We start from the raw sequence: 14,201 nt of genomic DNA, 5'->3' as shown, positions 1-14,201 counted from the left end.
TGTGTGTGTGTGTGTGTGTGTGTGTGTGCGTGTGTGTGGTGTGTGTGTGAGGGAGATGTACTGTCGCTCTCCCCAGGTTGGTGCGGAGAGCGTCGCTCTGTCAATATCACTGCGCTTCACCGGCTCTCCTTACACTCCTAAACCGCATCCTGCTCCGAGACACGTTTTCCAGAGAGGCACAAGGACTGCCAGAGTGAATTTAAACTTGATTTTAACAGGCATGTTCCTAGCCAAGAGGCACAGAAAAGTATTTTTAGAACTATCCCCGCATTCCAATTTATGGGCATAAAACAACCTACAGATCTTTCACTGCAGGCAATCTTGGGGAAGGGGGCAGATCAAATTTGTATGCACCTCCGATCGTACACAGACGCATACACACACACACACACACACACAAGCAAAAACAGGTAAACACGTACACACATTATACACACCACTTGAGAGCACACAGCTCTCTTAGGGGAGCGTTACACCCGGTTGGTGTTGGGGCGATATTTGTGGACTTCTGTGGGAAGAGTGTTTGTGAATCAGTGTGAGTAAGCAGCAGCGCAAATGTTTGAGAAGGCTTTATAACCAGACAGCAAAAAACACCTGTTCTCTCTATGGCTCCTGCCTGTTTACACATCTTACAGCCTTCTGAGGGAGCATTTAGAGTTTCACTAATGGCTATCTTGTGTTTAACCCTTTTTTGCTGGCTCAGAAGGTCAGGCTGGGTTTGAAAATCTTGAAGTATTTGTCCTACAATGCAGCCTGAACGAAAGATGCATTTAGAGTCACACGAGTATTTGTTTAATCTTTCATCTGTAAGTAAACCTGTACTATAGAGACACGATGCCTGAAATGAAAATGTCACAGAGTGAATTCAGGAGATTCAATCAAATGTGGCTGGAAAAGGCCTGCAGATGTCTTACCTTGCGCTCTGATGGACTGTGTGATCACCACGGGCATCCGAACCTGGCCGCCAACAGCGCCTCCTGTTTTGACACCCTGAGGAAGCAAAACATTATTGTCGCGTTTCAGAGAAAAGAAACAATTGGAAAGTGGGAGGAAGGAAAGGAGCGAGATTAAAAAGTATTAAATTGCATGCCTGCTACACCATTGCTCCATTTTTGTGCAATCCCCAAGAGAAATAGTTTAAGGAAAAATCAACTCTCAGCCATAGTTAGACGGCAAGAAATGATACAGAGGCACGCTGGCCACGAGCCGCTTGAGTTTTGTGCACTGATTTCTGTCCGATTGCAACATATTAAACATAACTGCAGAACTAATACAGGGTAAATGCAGAATACATGCATGGGTGATGAATTCTATAGTGGCCATCTCTGCACACCACTGAGAAAGTGGCGATCAAATTAAATGCACAAGGAGGATGGATTTCTGCCACTGTATGTGACCTACATTTGCTTGCATTTGCAGATAAGACAAAGGCAATAAGAAGTCAAGACCGCAGTGAAAAAGTAGTTTAGAAGAAGTAGTAGTAGAAGAAGAAGAATGAAGAAGGGGGTGGGGGACTATGCTGGGCTATTAGAGTCACTTCCTTCCTTGGTAGCAGCTACAGGCCGAGCCTCGGGCTCAGCCATCCATTCCTACCAGTTTGCTTCTTGCTGCATATTTTTTAGCCTTGTTTTCCATTCCCTGACACATGCTATATTACTGTTCAAGCTACTGAAAAAAGACAGAGGCCATTTTTCCCAGAGATCCACTGCAGGGGTCTGTGAGAGTGGGAGGGAAGGGGAGAAAAAATACATTCAGAACAAGCAGAGATAGCAAACACCTCTGGCCAGCCAGCGACACAGTTAAGAGAGGGGAAAAAAAGAAACCTCAGGTAGAAAGTTGGAGAATCAGGGGTTGAGGGAAGAAACTAAAACTGAACCACTCATCTTTCATTTCTAAATTAGTTTTCCTACTTTTAACCCTCAATTATCAGGGTGAAATTAAACGCTGGAAGTTATTTAGATGTAGGAACAGCATCTGCATTTTATGTAGAGTATTTGTGCCATGAAGGAATTGTACAGAGTTTCAGACATATTCCGGAAAAAAACTGAATATACAAGTGGAGGTGGCTGTCAATCACCTCTGCATGTTGTTTATTTATAAGAAATCATACTAATATTTTAAATTACATGTGTCAAGACCGCACACATTTGATTTACGCCTCGTGTATTGTAACCAATTAATTTACAGCTATTTATACTTTGCTTTCCAGAAATAAGAAGAAGGTTAAAATTATACCCACTCATACCCTCATTGAATACATATAATATACAGTTGTACATTTATACTCACTGTTGCAGAGATTAGTAATGCGCTACAGTATGTGGTGATGTGGCCTACTTACATCTCTCCACTCATTCACGGTTTCATCAAGTCCATTCACCTCATATATCATTTGCCCTGAGGAAGTTTAAGGTCCAGTTCCCTTCCAGCCAGTGGTGCAATTTCAAAATAATGCAACTAACCTTCGCATTTTAATTTCCACCCTAAATGTGTTTAAAAATGTAGAATACTTTTGACATCTTGCAACAGAAATAAAATACAGTAAACCTATAACATATTATGCTATCATTAGTTACATTTGAAATATAATATTGCAAAAATTACTGTGGGCAATTGCAAATCTTGGTGCATTAAGTGTAATTAAATAAGAAACCTTAAATAATTTAACTACACTTCTATAAACTTTAAACTGTAGCAAGAGCAGATTTTTTTTTTTTAGCCTAATTCAACTAGCTGTGTGGTTTCAGACTGTTGATTTGCCAGTGGCCATCATTCACTAATGTTTTGTGTGATAGCTTATGTTGGTGTTGTATGCATGTGTGTGCGTGAGAGACACGAAGAGAAAGAGAGCGATGGAGAGAGAGTGAGAGAGTCCAGAGGCATGTTCTGGACATAGACTGCGGCCGCCACATTGCTTTAAAATTGACCTGGGGCTGACCTAGTTACCTCGCTTCACCCTTCAATGGTTAACGGGTAGAGAGAGGAGGGGAGGGAGGGAGGGAGGGAGGGAGGGAGATGAGAGAGGGCGATGCGGGGGCAGATACAGTGAGAGAAACTGTTGGAAAAAAATGGAGAGAAAGTAGAGTGGGGAAAAGATGAAGAGAGAGAGAAAGCAAGTGACAGACAAAGCTGGAGAGGAAGGCAGTGAGAGGAAAAAGAGAGGGAGCGAAGAAAGGAAGGAAGGAAGAGGGAAAGTGAGAGCATGTCTGAGAGAGAAAATGTTAAAGAGAAAGAGAGAACCCTCCAGCTTGCCCATCCCTCTGCTTGGACCAGACCAATCTGAGGCTGACCTCACTTGACCTATCCATAGACGTCTGAGCTTGGTGGGCTTGCATGATTTTCAATGTACAAGCACGTACGCGCACACAAACAGTACACAGACTGAGGGCAATGTGGCACAAATAAGAGTTCAGTGAAGCCGTCGTTCTCTGGCACCGGACCCTGCAGGTTACCTGGCCTTTATTCAGCTGTGTCCCTGCTCTATCACTGGATCAACCGCTCACAACCTATGGGAGCCACGAACCGTCACAGACACTTAATAAGAATTATATCATGAATACTGTTTGTTGGACAGACAGCATGAGATTAAATTACTACTGAGTAGATTTCAACCAGACAAGAACTTTAAGCTGAAAGCACCTTAAGACTGTGTGTTTAAAGTCTTAAATGTATAAGCTTCATATGAATACTGTGTAACACCTTCTAATGACAAGATTTGTTCCTGTCTAGAGAAACAACTTGGAGTCTCCCACTAAAAATTGGTGCACTCTGAGTTTTGCTGTTAGGTCATTCGTCTCAGAGTCACCAGGTCAAAAGTCTGGCAAGGTTGCAGCAGCTTGTATTTCTCTCTTTTATAGTGCATTCCTGGTATTTACAGTAAAACTCACAAGACTTAGATTTTTGGAAATCTTAACTGTTGGAGCTTTAAAAGGTCCCAGTTAAGTGTAATTTTTAGGAAAATATTTGGAGATCATCTAACAAATTAAAGCACCTTTTAGTAAAAATAATAATGAAAGTAAATCAATAAAAATGATTATTAAAATTAGTGTGTTTGCGTTATAATTACATTATATCTATCATACATAACAGCAAGTCAGAAACTTTGCAATAAATACGCAGTCACTAAACTTTATATACAGACAGGTGACAAAAATGTGAGGGATCTGGTGCTGTTAAGGCCATTACTCAGACAAGTGTCATCAAACCATTGAGTGACCCCTTGGATCCTATGGATAGGAGCATTCTCATTCTGGGAGAGACCACTGCCATCAGGGGAGAAATGTTTCATGATAGGGTGAAGGTGATCACTCAGAACAACTTGGTGTTGATTTGCAGTGACTCTTCCCTCGAAGGGAATAGGTAGACCTAAATCATTTCTGCAAAACGCTGCCCATAGCAGAACAGAGTCCTTTAATTTGTCAACTGTCTGTATATCACCTCGTGTACATGAACCGCAGCATTGAAAAGAGCACAAAAAGCTCAGTTTCTGACTGTACAGTTCTTGAGTCGGATACTTGTAGTCAGCCTGTGCTTGATCATCATCTGCTCTGATCAGTGAAGATGATCAGCAGCCAATTACACAGTGATTGTGCTGACCTCAGTGGTTTATAATATGTGTGCTGTCTTTGTTCCTCTAGTGTTTGTCCGTGATGTACTGTTAATGATGTAGTTTAAACAACTCTAAAACTCTAAAACTTGTCTTTTTTCCTGCCAAAATGATTCTGGGAGTTGAGTGTGACTCTAACTCACTGTTAGATGTGTGACTTCCAGCCATGGCACTGTGACACTCTCCAGAATGATAATTCAGCCTTCAGACCTATCAACATACACACTCTCACACACACACCACTGCCCGCAGGTTTGCATTCATCACATCTCAGCACTTCTCTATTGAATGGAATCTTGTGGGTAAATATTTGTCTGTCCATTATGTGACCACATAGCTTTAACTCTCTATCCGCACACACCTTACATACACATTTTTGGTGCACACTGCTAGCAACTAAGAACAGTTGAAGCAAAAGATATACATCTGCAAATTTACCTCTGTGCATTTCCACATTTGGAAGAATTGCAAGTGTTAAAGACTATCACATATTTTATTTGCTACATTTCACTGCAATTATCCAGTTTCACACATTTCTATTTAATGTAACTGTGATGATAAGAAGCCAGCAGTTTATACCAGGTTATTCTGCTCCTGGACTTTAATTAAATAGGATGTAAACACTGTGATAAGTGTGTCACCATGGAAGACTGTTCCAACTAGGCCAGTCTATACATACCACGGCAGCTGCATGTCCGAGTGTCCCAGCAGGCAGTGTATTGGCACCCGTGGTGGTGCTGACGCTGTTAGGGTGGCGTATGCGGACAGCTGGCCCAGCCATGATGGCAGGAGGGGTGCCGCAGGGTGCTGGTTTGACTCCCTGCTGCGGGGGCTGGGTCAGGGACTGCTGACTATTCAGCAAAGACAGCCTCAGGGCCGGGAGGCTCTTCTGTTGACGGGGATAGGGAGGTCAGAGTTTACAGCCACACAGCGAAACAGACATGCATGACAAAACATAATACACAGCTGCAACAACAAATACTGCTGTGGTCACTTGCTAATTTAGCTCGATGTTTTGATAGAAATAAGGCTACAGGCTGCCTTAAAAAAAAGATCTGCAGAGATATGTGACCATACCTGGTTGAGAATATGATTCATGTTGTTGTGCATGTTGTATAAAACATTTACTTCTACCTCAAAATTTTTGATTCGTTGTCATGCCAATGAACCTACAGTACGCTTAATACTGTATATGGCATTACCATCAGCCATTTATGATAACCCACTGTCACAGTCAACCTGAGGAGCTGATGCTGCTTCATACAGACTATTTCAGACAGATTTTTGACGTAAGCGACCTAACGCTGCATGACAACATGTGTTTGTGGCCGGGTTGGGCGGTCGAGCGCCTTGATGTGACGCTCATCATGACTGGCTGAAGAAACCTGCTGGCTACTGGCAGGGACAGCTGCAGGGGCCACTGTCACACACAGTCAAAAGTCAGGCCAGAGGGAGGTGGGTGTGCGTATCATTCTACTGTCAAGCCGAGCCATCACTGGTTTTTTAGTGCGAGGGAAAGGACTACTTTAGGGGGATCAGTTTAGGGAAAAGACATGAGAGGGGAAGCTTAAGGAGCCAGGTTAGGGAACGATTTAAGCGGCAGGTTAGGGAGCAGTTCAGGAAACTATTTTAGGGGTCAATTTCAAAAGAAGCTAAGGGGAAGAGTAAGCTGTGGGACTACTTTGTGAGGGAGGTGTGTGTGGTAGCCAGTTTAAAGGATCTATATAGAAGTCCAGCTTTGGGAGAAGTTTAGCCATTAGAGTAGGAAAGTTTTGAATTATATTGCCTCAATTTTGAGTAGGTAACAGTCTTACAGTTGGTGTAGCTTAGAGAGGAAGTTAGAAAGAAGCACACAAGCAATCACCCCACCTTGAGAAAGGGCACCAGGTAAGGCTGCGGAGACGACTTGAGCTCAGTCTGCAGCCGGCTGGTGAACTCCTCCGGTTCAATCTTGGCATCCTGTTAGGTTAAGAGCAAAGAATAAACTTCACTTTACAAGAGAGGCCAGATGGTATGTTTAGTGCACCATGGTGACTTGAACACAAAAAGATAAAATGTAATCACTGGAGGTGACGATCAACCACACTACACCTATACTGGCAACTCAGGGTGCAACTTTATCAGCTGAAAATTCACGACAGAGAAAGGAGAGTTTTGGAAGGAGTTTCCTGCTGCCATCTACAGGTTGGAAATATTCAATACAGCAGCACATTCAAGTGCCAATGTTGCATTTCTCCTACATTTCTCCTACATATACAATATTTCACACTGCAAAAAAGTTAACGCACTCTTGTCATATCATAATGTTATTGCAGGAAGTTAGGTGCATGAGAAATGTAGACTCTCACTACAGGAAAGAAGCACCTGTCAGGGTCACGAAAGGTTTTCTAATTAAAAGAATTTTTCAAAAACTCTTCCAACTACATAAATACTCGCTTCTCTGATGTCGACAGGATGTGAACAATGTTTATTTGTTTGTTTATTGGTTTTTGAAACTCACCAGCAGGTCCTGAACCAAAGCCTTGACGTTCTTGGAGGTCTCAGGGGATGGAGAATTGTGAGATGCTAACTTGATTAGTGTGGCCAGGAAATTCTTACATTTCTTCACATTCTCTTGCATTTCCTGTAAAGAAGAGAAAACAATAATCTACTTTCTATTTACTGGAGACCCAGTTATTCAGGACTTTCTCAGCGTCTCAGTAGCCTCAAAAAAGTAGTAGATGAAACTCTAAGAAGTGGCTGTATAATTACCACCAAACAGAATGAAGATGAGCTGATAAACATTAGTCACAAATCAGCACATAGTGAACATTTAGTCTGTTGCCCAGTCATCTTTGCAGCCAGATGAGACATGGCACCTGTCCACTCAAACTGCCTTAGAGTGGACTGGTGCACAAACTGCCTCTATGTTTGCTCTCCAGACTCAATATTTAGAGACAGGAGCATCTATGTACTCGTATCTAAGGGTCTATGTGTGCATTATATGTAAATGAGTCTGTTTATGTTCCTGGAAGTGCATACAAATGAGTTCATGGTCTGTATGTCCTTGGGTTGGTATACACTTGTGTGAATGTATGAGCGTGAATGTGTGTGGGCATGTGTGAGACTCTTTGTCCATGGCCAGCTGTGTGACGCGGTGAGGCTGTGGATTCGGGGCTGAGCTTGTGACACAGCCAGCCTCCTGGCAGCTGTGACGGTGCCCGCGCCCTTCAGGATAGAGTGTGGGCAGTGGTGGTGACGGAGGGGGGAGGCTGAGAGAACGGACCTGGGACACGACAGGAGCTCCGGGGGCCGCGGCGATGCCCGTCTGCTGAGGCTGCACTGGCTGGGAGGCCGACTGGGCTGGAGCCTGGGGGGCCATAACCACGGGGGTCTGCTGCGGAGCCGTCACAGCCACGGCCGGTGCCACGGGGCCCTTCTGGAAGAGCAAGGAAGAGACAGAGAGATAAACAGGACGTGACGCCTCGCTCGCAGCAAGGCCACAGAGAACAGGAGGCAGGCGCCACAGCGCTCCTGTCACATCTGGTGTACTGACTTCCGTGGACATCGCTTAACAGACAAGAAGGAGGACGGGGAGGAGGGGACAAGCTACAGGCTAAGAAATACAGGAGGCCATCAAGGCTTTTCTTAATAGTCTCTATCCTCCTATGAAGATGTGTCACAGATAGTTCCAAACATTTGCTACCTGTTGTCTGCTTTTTCAAAACAATGTGTCTGGGGATGAATGACGAGAAACTATACAAACACAAATTCTGCTCATCAGATGCAGTGCCATCGGCAGTCTCTCACTCTAAAGCCCTCATCACCTCTTTTGAAACTCTCAGGGCCTGTTCACACTTGGCAATAAAATACATCTTACGTGATGCAACCCTAAGTAGACAGTTCTAAATACAGGTGTGAATGCACCCAAACTGGAAGGGACGAATAAAGGTCTCATCACTCAAGTCCCATATAGACGCTGGCAAGGCCACAAGTACATCCATATATGTGGTCATATAGTGTTATAGTGTACAAATGTGCTCAGTGCTTTGTATGTTTTCTGTAAAGTAAAGACAAATTCAGACACAATCTCTCCTCTACAGGATCTCAACAAAATCTGGATGGACAATATTTAGAGAGGAAACATTGGATCTAGATCAGAGCCTCCAGTGCTTTAGTTCTCTAGAAATTGGAAAGTTCAACTTGAAATATTATCCCCCTCAGTGCCAGTGTTCAGAACATGATGTGGAAATGTGTAGTCAGGGCAGCAATACCTGGCAGTTATACTTTTAGTTGGTGGGAATCGGTTATTATTCCTGTTTCCTTGGCAAATAACTCGCTTGCAAGATGTTGTTCAAAAGTACATGGCTTATAACATTGCATTGAGAGATAAGTTACTTCATAAAGTAACTTCTTCAATGTTAGCTATCCTTAAATACCTTAACAACAAGTTATAAGATATCTTCTTTATGTAGCAGTAGGAAGATATGACAGACAAATGAAAAAATAAAATAGATTATTTTAGAGAAATTCTGAAACTTAAAAAACTGCTGTCACTAACAAATGTTTAACATTATTGATTATAACATGCAAAAGAAACATTTCCATCAGCAAAAACCAAAGAATATACTTAGCCCGCATCTTAAAAACAACCTTACTCATTATAACCGCACTTAGATTCTCTGAGATGGTGCACAACCTACTGCGTAACCTTTTGACCACTAAACCATAGCACTATTTCTCAGCTGTCATTGAAGCCACAGGAGGACGACGCAAGGCAAAAGACTGAGAGTTAGGCAAGTAAGAAGGGTTGTCTCACTGGGCGGAGTGCAGGGCAGGAGGAGGAAGAAGAGGAAGAGGAAGAGGTCTGGAGGGCAGGGCTGGAAGAGGTGGGAGAGGGAGACGGTACCACCTTGGCCGGAGTCAAAGGACACTGCCTGGTAGTCTGAGAGGTCACAGGAGACTGCTGGACAGAAAGACAGTAACAGAGAAAGAGCGAAGAAGAACAGGAGGAACAGGGAAACACAGAGCATAGAGAAATCAAAGAAAGCCAGTGGCGAACATGCAAGATAAATGAATATACGCCACCTCTAAAGATACAAAGAAATTAAAACAGCTACAGTGAGATCATGTCAGTTTCAGAGTGAAAAGAAAGAGTGAAAAGGAAGAGGATGCAAGGTCGAGAAAAGGCTGGGACAGTGTGTGAGAGAGAGGGCAACAGAATAAGAAAAGAGCAATAGCGTGCCTTGCAGACAGATAAGCAAAGGTCATGGCAGCAGGAAAGAAGAGGGAAGGTGGCAGCGTGATGGGGCTGGTGAAGGCTGAAGCACAGGAAAGCATGTTTTGTCAGGCAACAGTGGGTCATGGTGTCGTGCTGCTGGGGTCTGATGGCAGGAGGACCCACAATCAGGTCCATAAGTATGTGGACAGTGATAGTTTGTGTAATTTTGTCTTTGTACACTACCGCAATGGATTGAAAATGAAGAAATGAATGATGGTGTGACTGAAGTGCAGACTTTGAGGTTAAATTGAAAGCTTTTGCATTACACATTTGGGAAGTACTAACACAATTACAAACATAGGTGCTATTTTTAATGCTTTGATGGAAAATCCTTTACAGTCAGTAAATGCCTGAAGTCTGGGACCCATGAGACATCACCAAATGAGTGGGTTGCATCTTTACTTAAACTCTCTGTATTTACATTCATGAAAGCATCTCTTGCTTGTCCACTTTGACAATTACACACCAACATTACCTCCTTGAGAGTGTCCTTGATTTCTTCAGATGATGTGAAGAGGGTTTTGTTCAGCAAACCATTCTGCGCAATAGAATGGTTTGCAGCACTTACTCTTCATTCTGCTATACACTCTGGCTGGTTTGTATTTCTGTAACCAATAAGAATCTTCTTGAGTGGGGCTAAGCAAAGGATGCAACAGTGGTGTGCCCTGAAAATAGGGAACATTTGGTGGAACATTTGTACACAAGGAGTTGAGAACTGTCATTAAAATGGCTAATTCACAGAAAAAAAAAAAAAAGCAAAGCACCTTAGTGCATAATCCAAATCTTTAAATAATCCCTAACATTTAATTTTTGGTATAGTAGGTTGCTAGATCAGAGGCTGCAGCTGTTTCCTGTAATACAATGGAGTTAGAAAACAGTAACACATGCAATAGATAAAAGAAGTAGAGGAGATAGCTGTGTCAAAGTAGGTGGTCAATGGCAGGCTTAAACCTGCAATCCACTCACTTAAAGGACCTTCACTTGCATTTACACCTCTTCAGACGGTATATTGAATTAAAACTACACTAAACTAAATGCAAATTCAACCACTGGAATCTATTCCAAATGACTAAGCTCCTTAATTTGTAATTCAATGATGAGGAAACAGGCTACACCTCGTCAGGAAACTGCTTATTAGTCAATTGTCCAATTCATTTTGAGCCTGTGAGAAATAGCTGCATCTGATTCCATATCATGTTTCCACATTGCAACAGTCCTGCTGACATTATGAGGAAATTATTTCCCTAAATGTAAAAAGTGAGAAATTAGAGAACAAGACGCAAAAAAATATTATGAACTGCTCGACTCAAATTTTTGTTATGGATGTGCAGGACAGCTTTGCTTTTCACTTAAAAGTCCAGCCAGCCCAGAAAAAAGTTACTGGATAAGCTGTCACTTTTCAAAACATGATTCTAGCATGAAAGTATGTATTTTATACATATTCTCAAATGTCACAAATGACCAACTTTTAACTCTTGTGTTATCTTCGGGTCATTTTTGACCCAAAAACATGTTTAATAGCATAGAAAACCCAATAGAAATCGCAACTTGAAATTCAGTGAGTCTTCCTAAAGTGACCCCAACATTAGAAAAAATGAAACATTGTTTTTGTTTATATTTTCATCAAAGCTGAACATCAACAGTGTACATAGATGGTCTTCAGGTCATTTTTGACCCGGCAGTTGAAAATCACAGTCATAGTGAACTAAAGCACACACTCACATCACACACATCGCTAAAACCACAACGACACACACATGCACATCCTCCACTGCACACACACACACACACACACACACACACACACACACACACACACACACACACACACACACACACACACACACACACACACACACACACACAATACTGTGTGCCGCATATATGAGAAGTCCGTGCCACACACCTGTATATTGTCTGACATATGCTAATTAGAGCTTAATATGTTCTTCATATTTTTGTTTTATATCTATTATTTCATTTTATTCTTATTATTGTTATGTACCTTGTGAGTGGAAACAATGATTCAAAAGATGTGAGTAGACTAGCATTTTGCAGTTGAGTTTTGAAGTTTTCCATTCCATTGTACAGTATACAGTACACTGTTGTTTCTCTTCAAAAATGCATTTAAGGCTACTTTCTGCACATTTCTGGTACTTTCTTTGGATATAGAAGTACTATCTCTTGCTAAACAAATAATGTTTACACCTATGCAGTACCTTTAGCAACAATAATAGTGATAATAAACCTCTACTAATAAACCTCTACAGTGATAACGTGTGATGCAATAAAAACGAGTTGTGTCCATTTATTAAATACAGTCTTTCTGCCTTCTGAAGAGTAAAAAACTCAGACATTCACCAAGTGTGTGATGCATGACAGGTTGTTTCTTCATGTAAAATAGATTTTTGGTTGAAAATTCAATTAAGCTGCTCTATTTTAGAGGCTCAGTGGAGGCGGGTCATTTTTTACCCTGAGGACAAGGGAAGTGCACAGGATCTGAAGACAACACAAGGGTTAAACAGAATGGCTCCTGATAACTGCAGGTTATGACCAAGTCTTCCTTTGCCACAACCCTTTAATTCAGTTTCTTTTATTCAACTTATTTATAGCATTTGTAAGCTTTTACTATGGAATCTAGACCTTTGAGGTCTAATTTGTAGATGTCTATTAAACCTGGTGTTTCGTGGAACACTGTTTTCCTGTGAGAAATTATCTTACCTAACTGGCATTTGTTTTAATGGAAACAACAGGCACCATAATAATTGGCATGACTAATTCAACTAATAAAGAAATTAGCATAACAACATGCCATCTGCAAAGACCCAATTCCATCTAGAAATATGACTGTATACTCTTGTCTCTCCCTGATGCTGTCTCCAATGAAAAACCTGACTTTGTTGTCAGAGCAAAGGGAAACACATTAAAATAGAGTCCGTTAATTACTGCAAATTAAATAATATCAAGTTTATAGATCTCAACTTAGACCATAAACTCCCTAATTTAGGCTTTGACCGGCCACAAATGCATCTATGGCCTTTTTTCAGATATGGGAGAAGTAAAATTTCTGGCTTTATCAGTCTGTTAAAAGTGACAATATTCTATGATTCAGAGATAAGTCACTTATATTCAAAGATTCCTTAAAGCTTCATTAAGACATCAACAATACAGTGACATGTTTGTCTTTCTCGCGAGATTAGACAATGGACCAATGTATGATGTAGAATAATGCAATAACAAACAGAAGACACATTATATATATTATTGGTGAGTATGATTAATCTAAGCTGTGAATTTAAGTGTCTGCTGTTATTGCGGTAACATTTCATTTCATTTTGTGGCCTAACAGATTTCAAATTGTGGAGAAAAGCAAGTGAGAAAGGTGTATTGTGATTTTGGGTACATAAACTGCCTCCTCTTCTCTCAGTGATGTTTTTGGACAAATACTGGTGTAGAAATGTGGAAAAATCCTTCCCTGAGTCACTTCACACAACACAAAGTACAGTTGCTTGTGTCTGTTCTATCTGCATTACAGCACACGGAAAAAAAAGCAATGCGCTTTAATGAACTGTTGCACCCTCACATAGCAACATTTTGAGATTCACAACCTACATAAAACTATTCTGTGCAAATAAGTCACGCAGAGCATAATATAACATGATATAACACTCTGCTCATACTAAGAAATGTTGTTTGCAAGTATTTTGAACTTATTTTTTTAGTATTCTATTGCTGGCATTTTACTGCAGCACATTAAAATTGAAATGAAACATTAACTGGGCGGCTAAGGGGCTCATATTCAGCCTTAATTTGTGGATGTTCACATGCGTAGTATTTGTTTTAGTTCAGCCATTTATATTCACATTCCTAACCAGACACCTGGTTCTTCCGTCTGTCGTCTGGTATGTAATTCAAAATGTGCAATTATTAGGCTGAAAAATCTAACTAAATTAGTCCCCTTTAGTATATACTCAGTCTAGAAGTGTGTATGAAATGTATGTTGCAAATATGTGGAGTATATAGTAAGGAAATATTGTGGGTTATCTGTAAACACAAATGATACACAAAACTGACCAAAAAAAAAAAACCATTTCAGTTCGATTCATACAGGTGGATGCTAATATTTGCCATAAATCATGTTTGCTTGTGAGCATATTAAATACATGAGAGCAAAGGAGAGGAATAGGCAGTGAGTGCCAAATGCCACAAAACCACACTGATGCCCAGTGGCTCATCGCTCTCACTCACACACACACACACACACACGCACACACATGCACAGATGCTCATAAACACTTCCTGGCTGCTTCCCTGCTATCCTGTCTATTGGCCAAG

At 41.4% G+C, this 14,201-nt stretch overlaps 1 protein-coding gene across 5 annotated transcripts in view; it reads right to left on the bottom strand.

The window, feature by feature from the left end:
• The window catches only part of LOC111572255 (transcription initiation factor TFIID subunit 4-like), a 95,733-nt gene that overhangs the window by 68,875 nt on the left and 12,657 nt on the right, over nt 1-14,201 (bottom strand). Inside the window, exons 3-8 of one of the 5 annotated variants that reach the window (XM_055009628.1) lie at nt 9,405-9,551; nt 7,872-8,021; nt 7,107-7,229; nt 6,476-6,565; nt 5,286-5,495; nt 915-990 (exon numbers count right to left, since the gene is read on the bottom strand). In XM_055009628.1, coding sequence (XP_054865603.1) covers nt 915-990; nt 5,286-5,495; nt 6,476-6,565; nt 7,107-7,229; nt 7,872-8,021; nt 9,405-9,551 — 796 coding nt within the window. Of the gene's footprint in view, nt 1-914; nt 991-5,285; nt 5,496-6,475; nt 6,566-7,106; nt 7,230-7,871; nt 8,025-9,404; nt 9,552-14,201 lie in introns of all 5 variants that reach the window. The other 4 variants (XM_035950749.2, XM_035950750.2, XM_023275832.3 and 1 more) reach the window with 4 other exon arrangements.

This window comes from Amphiprion ocellaris, chromosome 1, assembly GCF_022539595.1.
Source record: "Amphiprion ocellaris isolate individual 3 ecotype Okinawa chromosome 1, ASM2253959v1, whole genome shotgun sequence".
In the NCBI taxonomy this organism is placed as follows: domain Eukaryota; kingdom Metazoa; phylum Chordata; class Actinopteri; family Pomacentridae; genus Amphiprion; species Amphiprion ocellaris.
The sequence above is the reverse complement of the archived record's forward strand: the minus strand, read 5'-3'. Positions and strand labels throughout refer to the sequence as shown.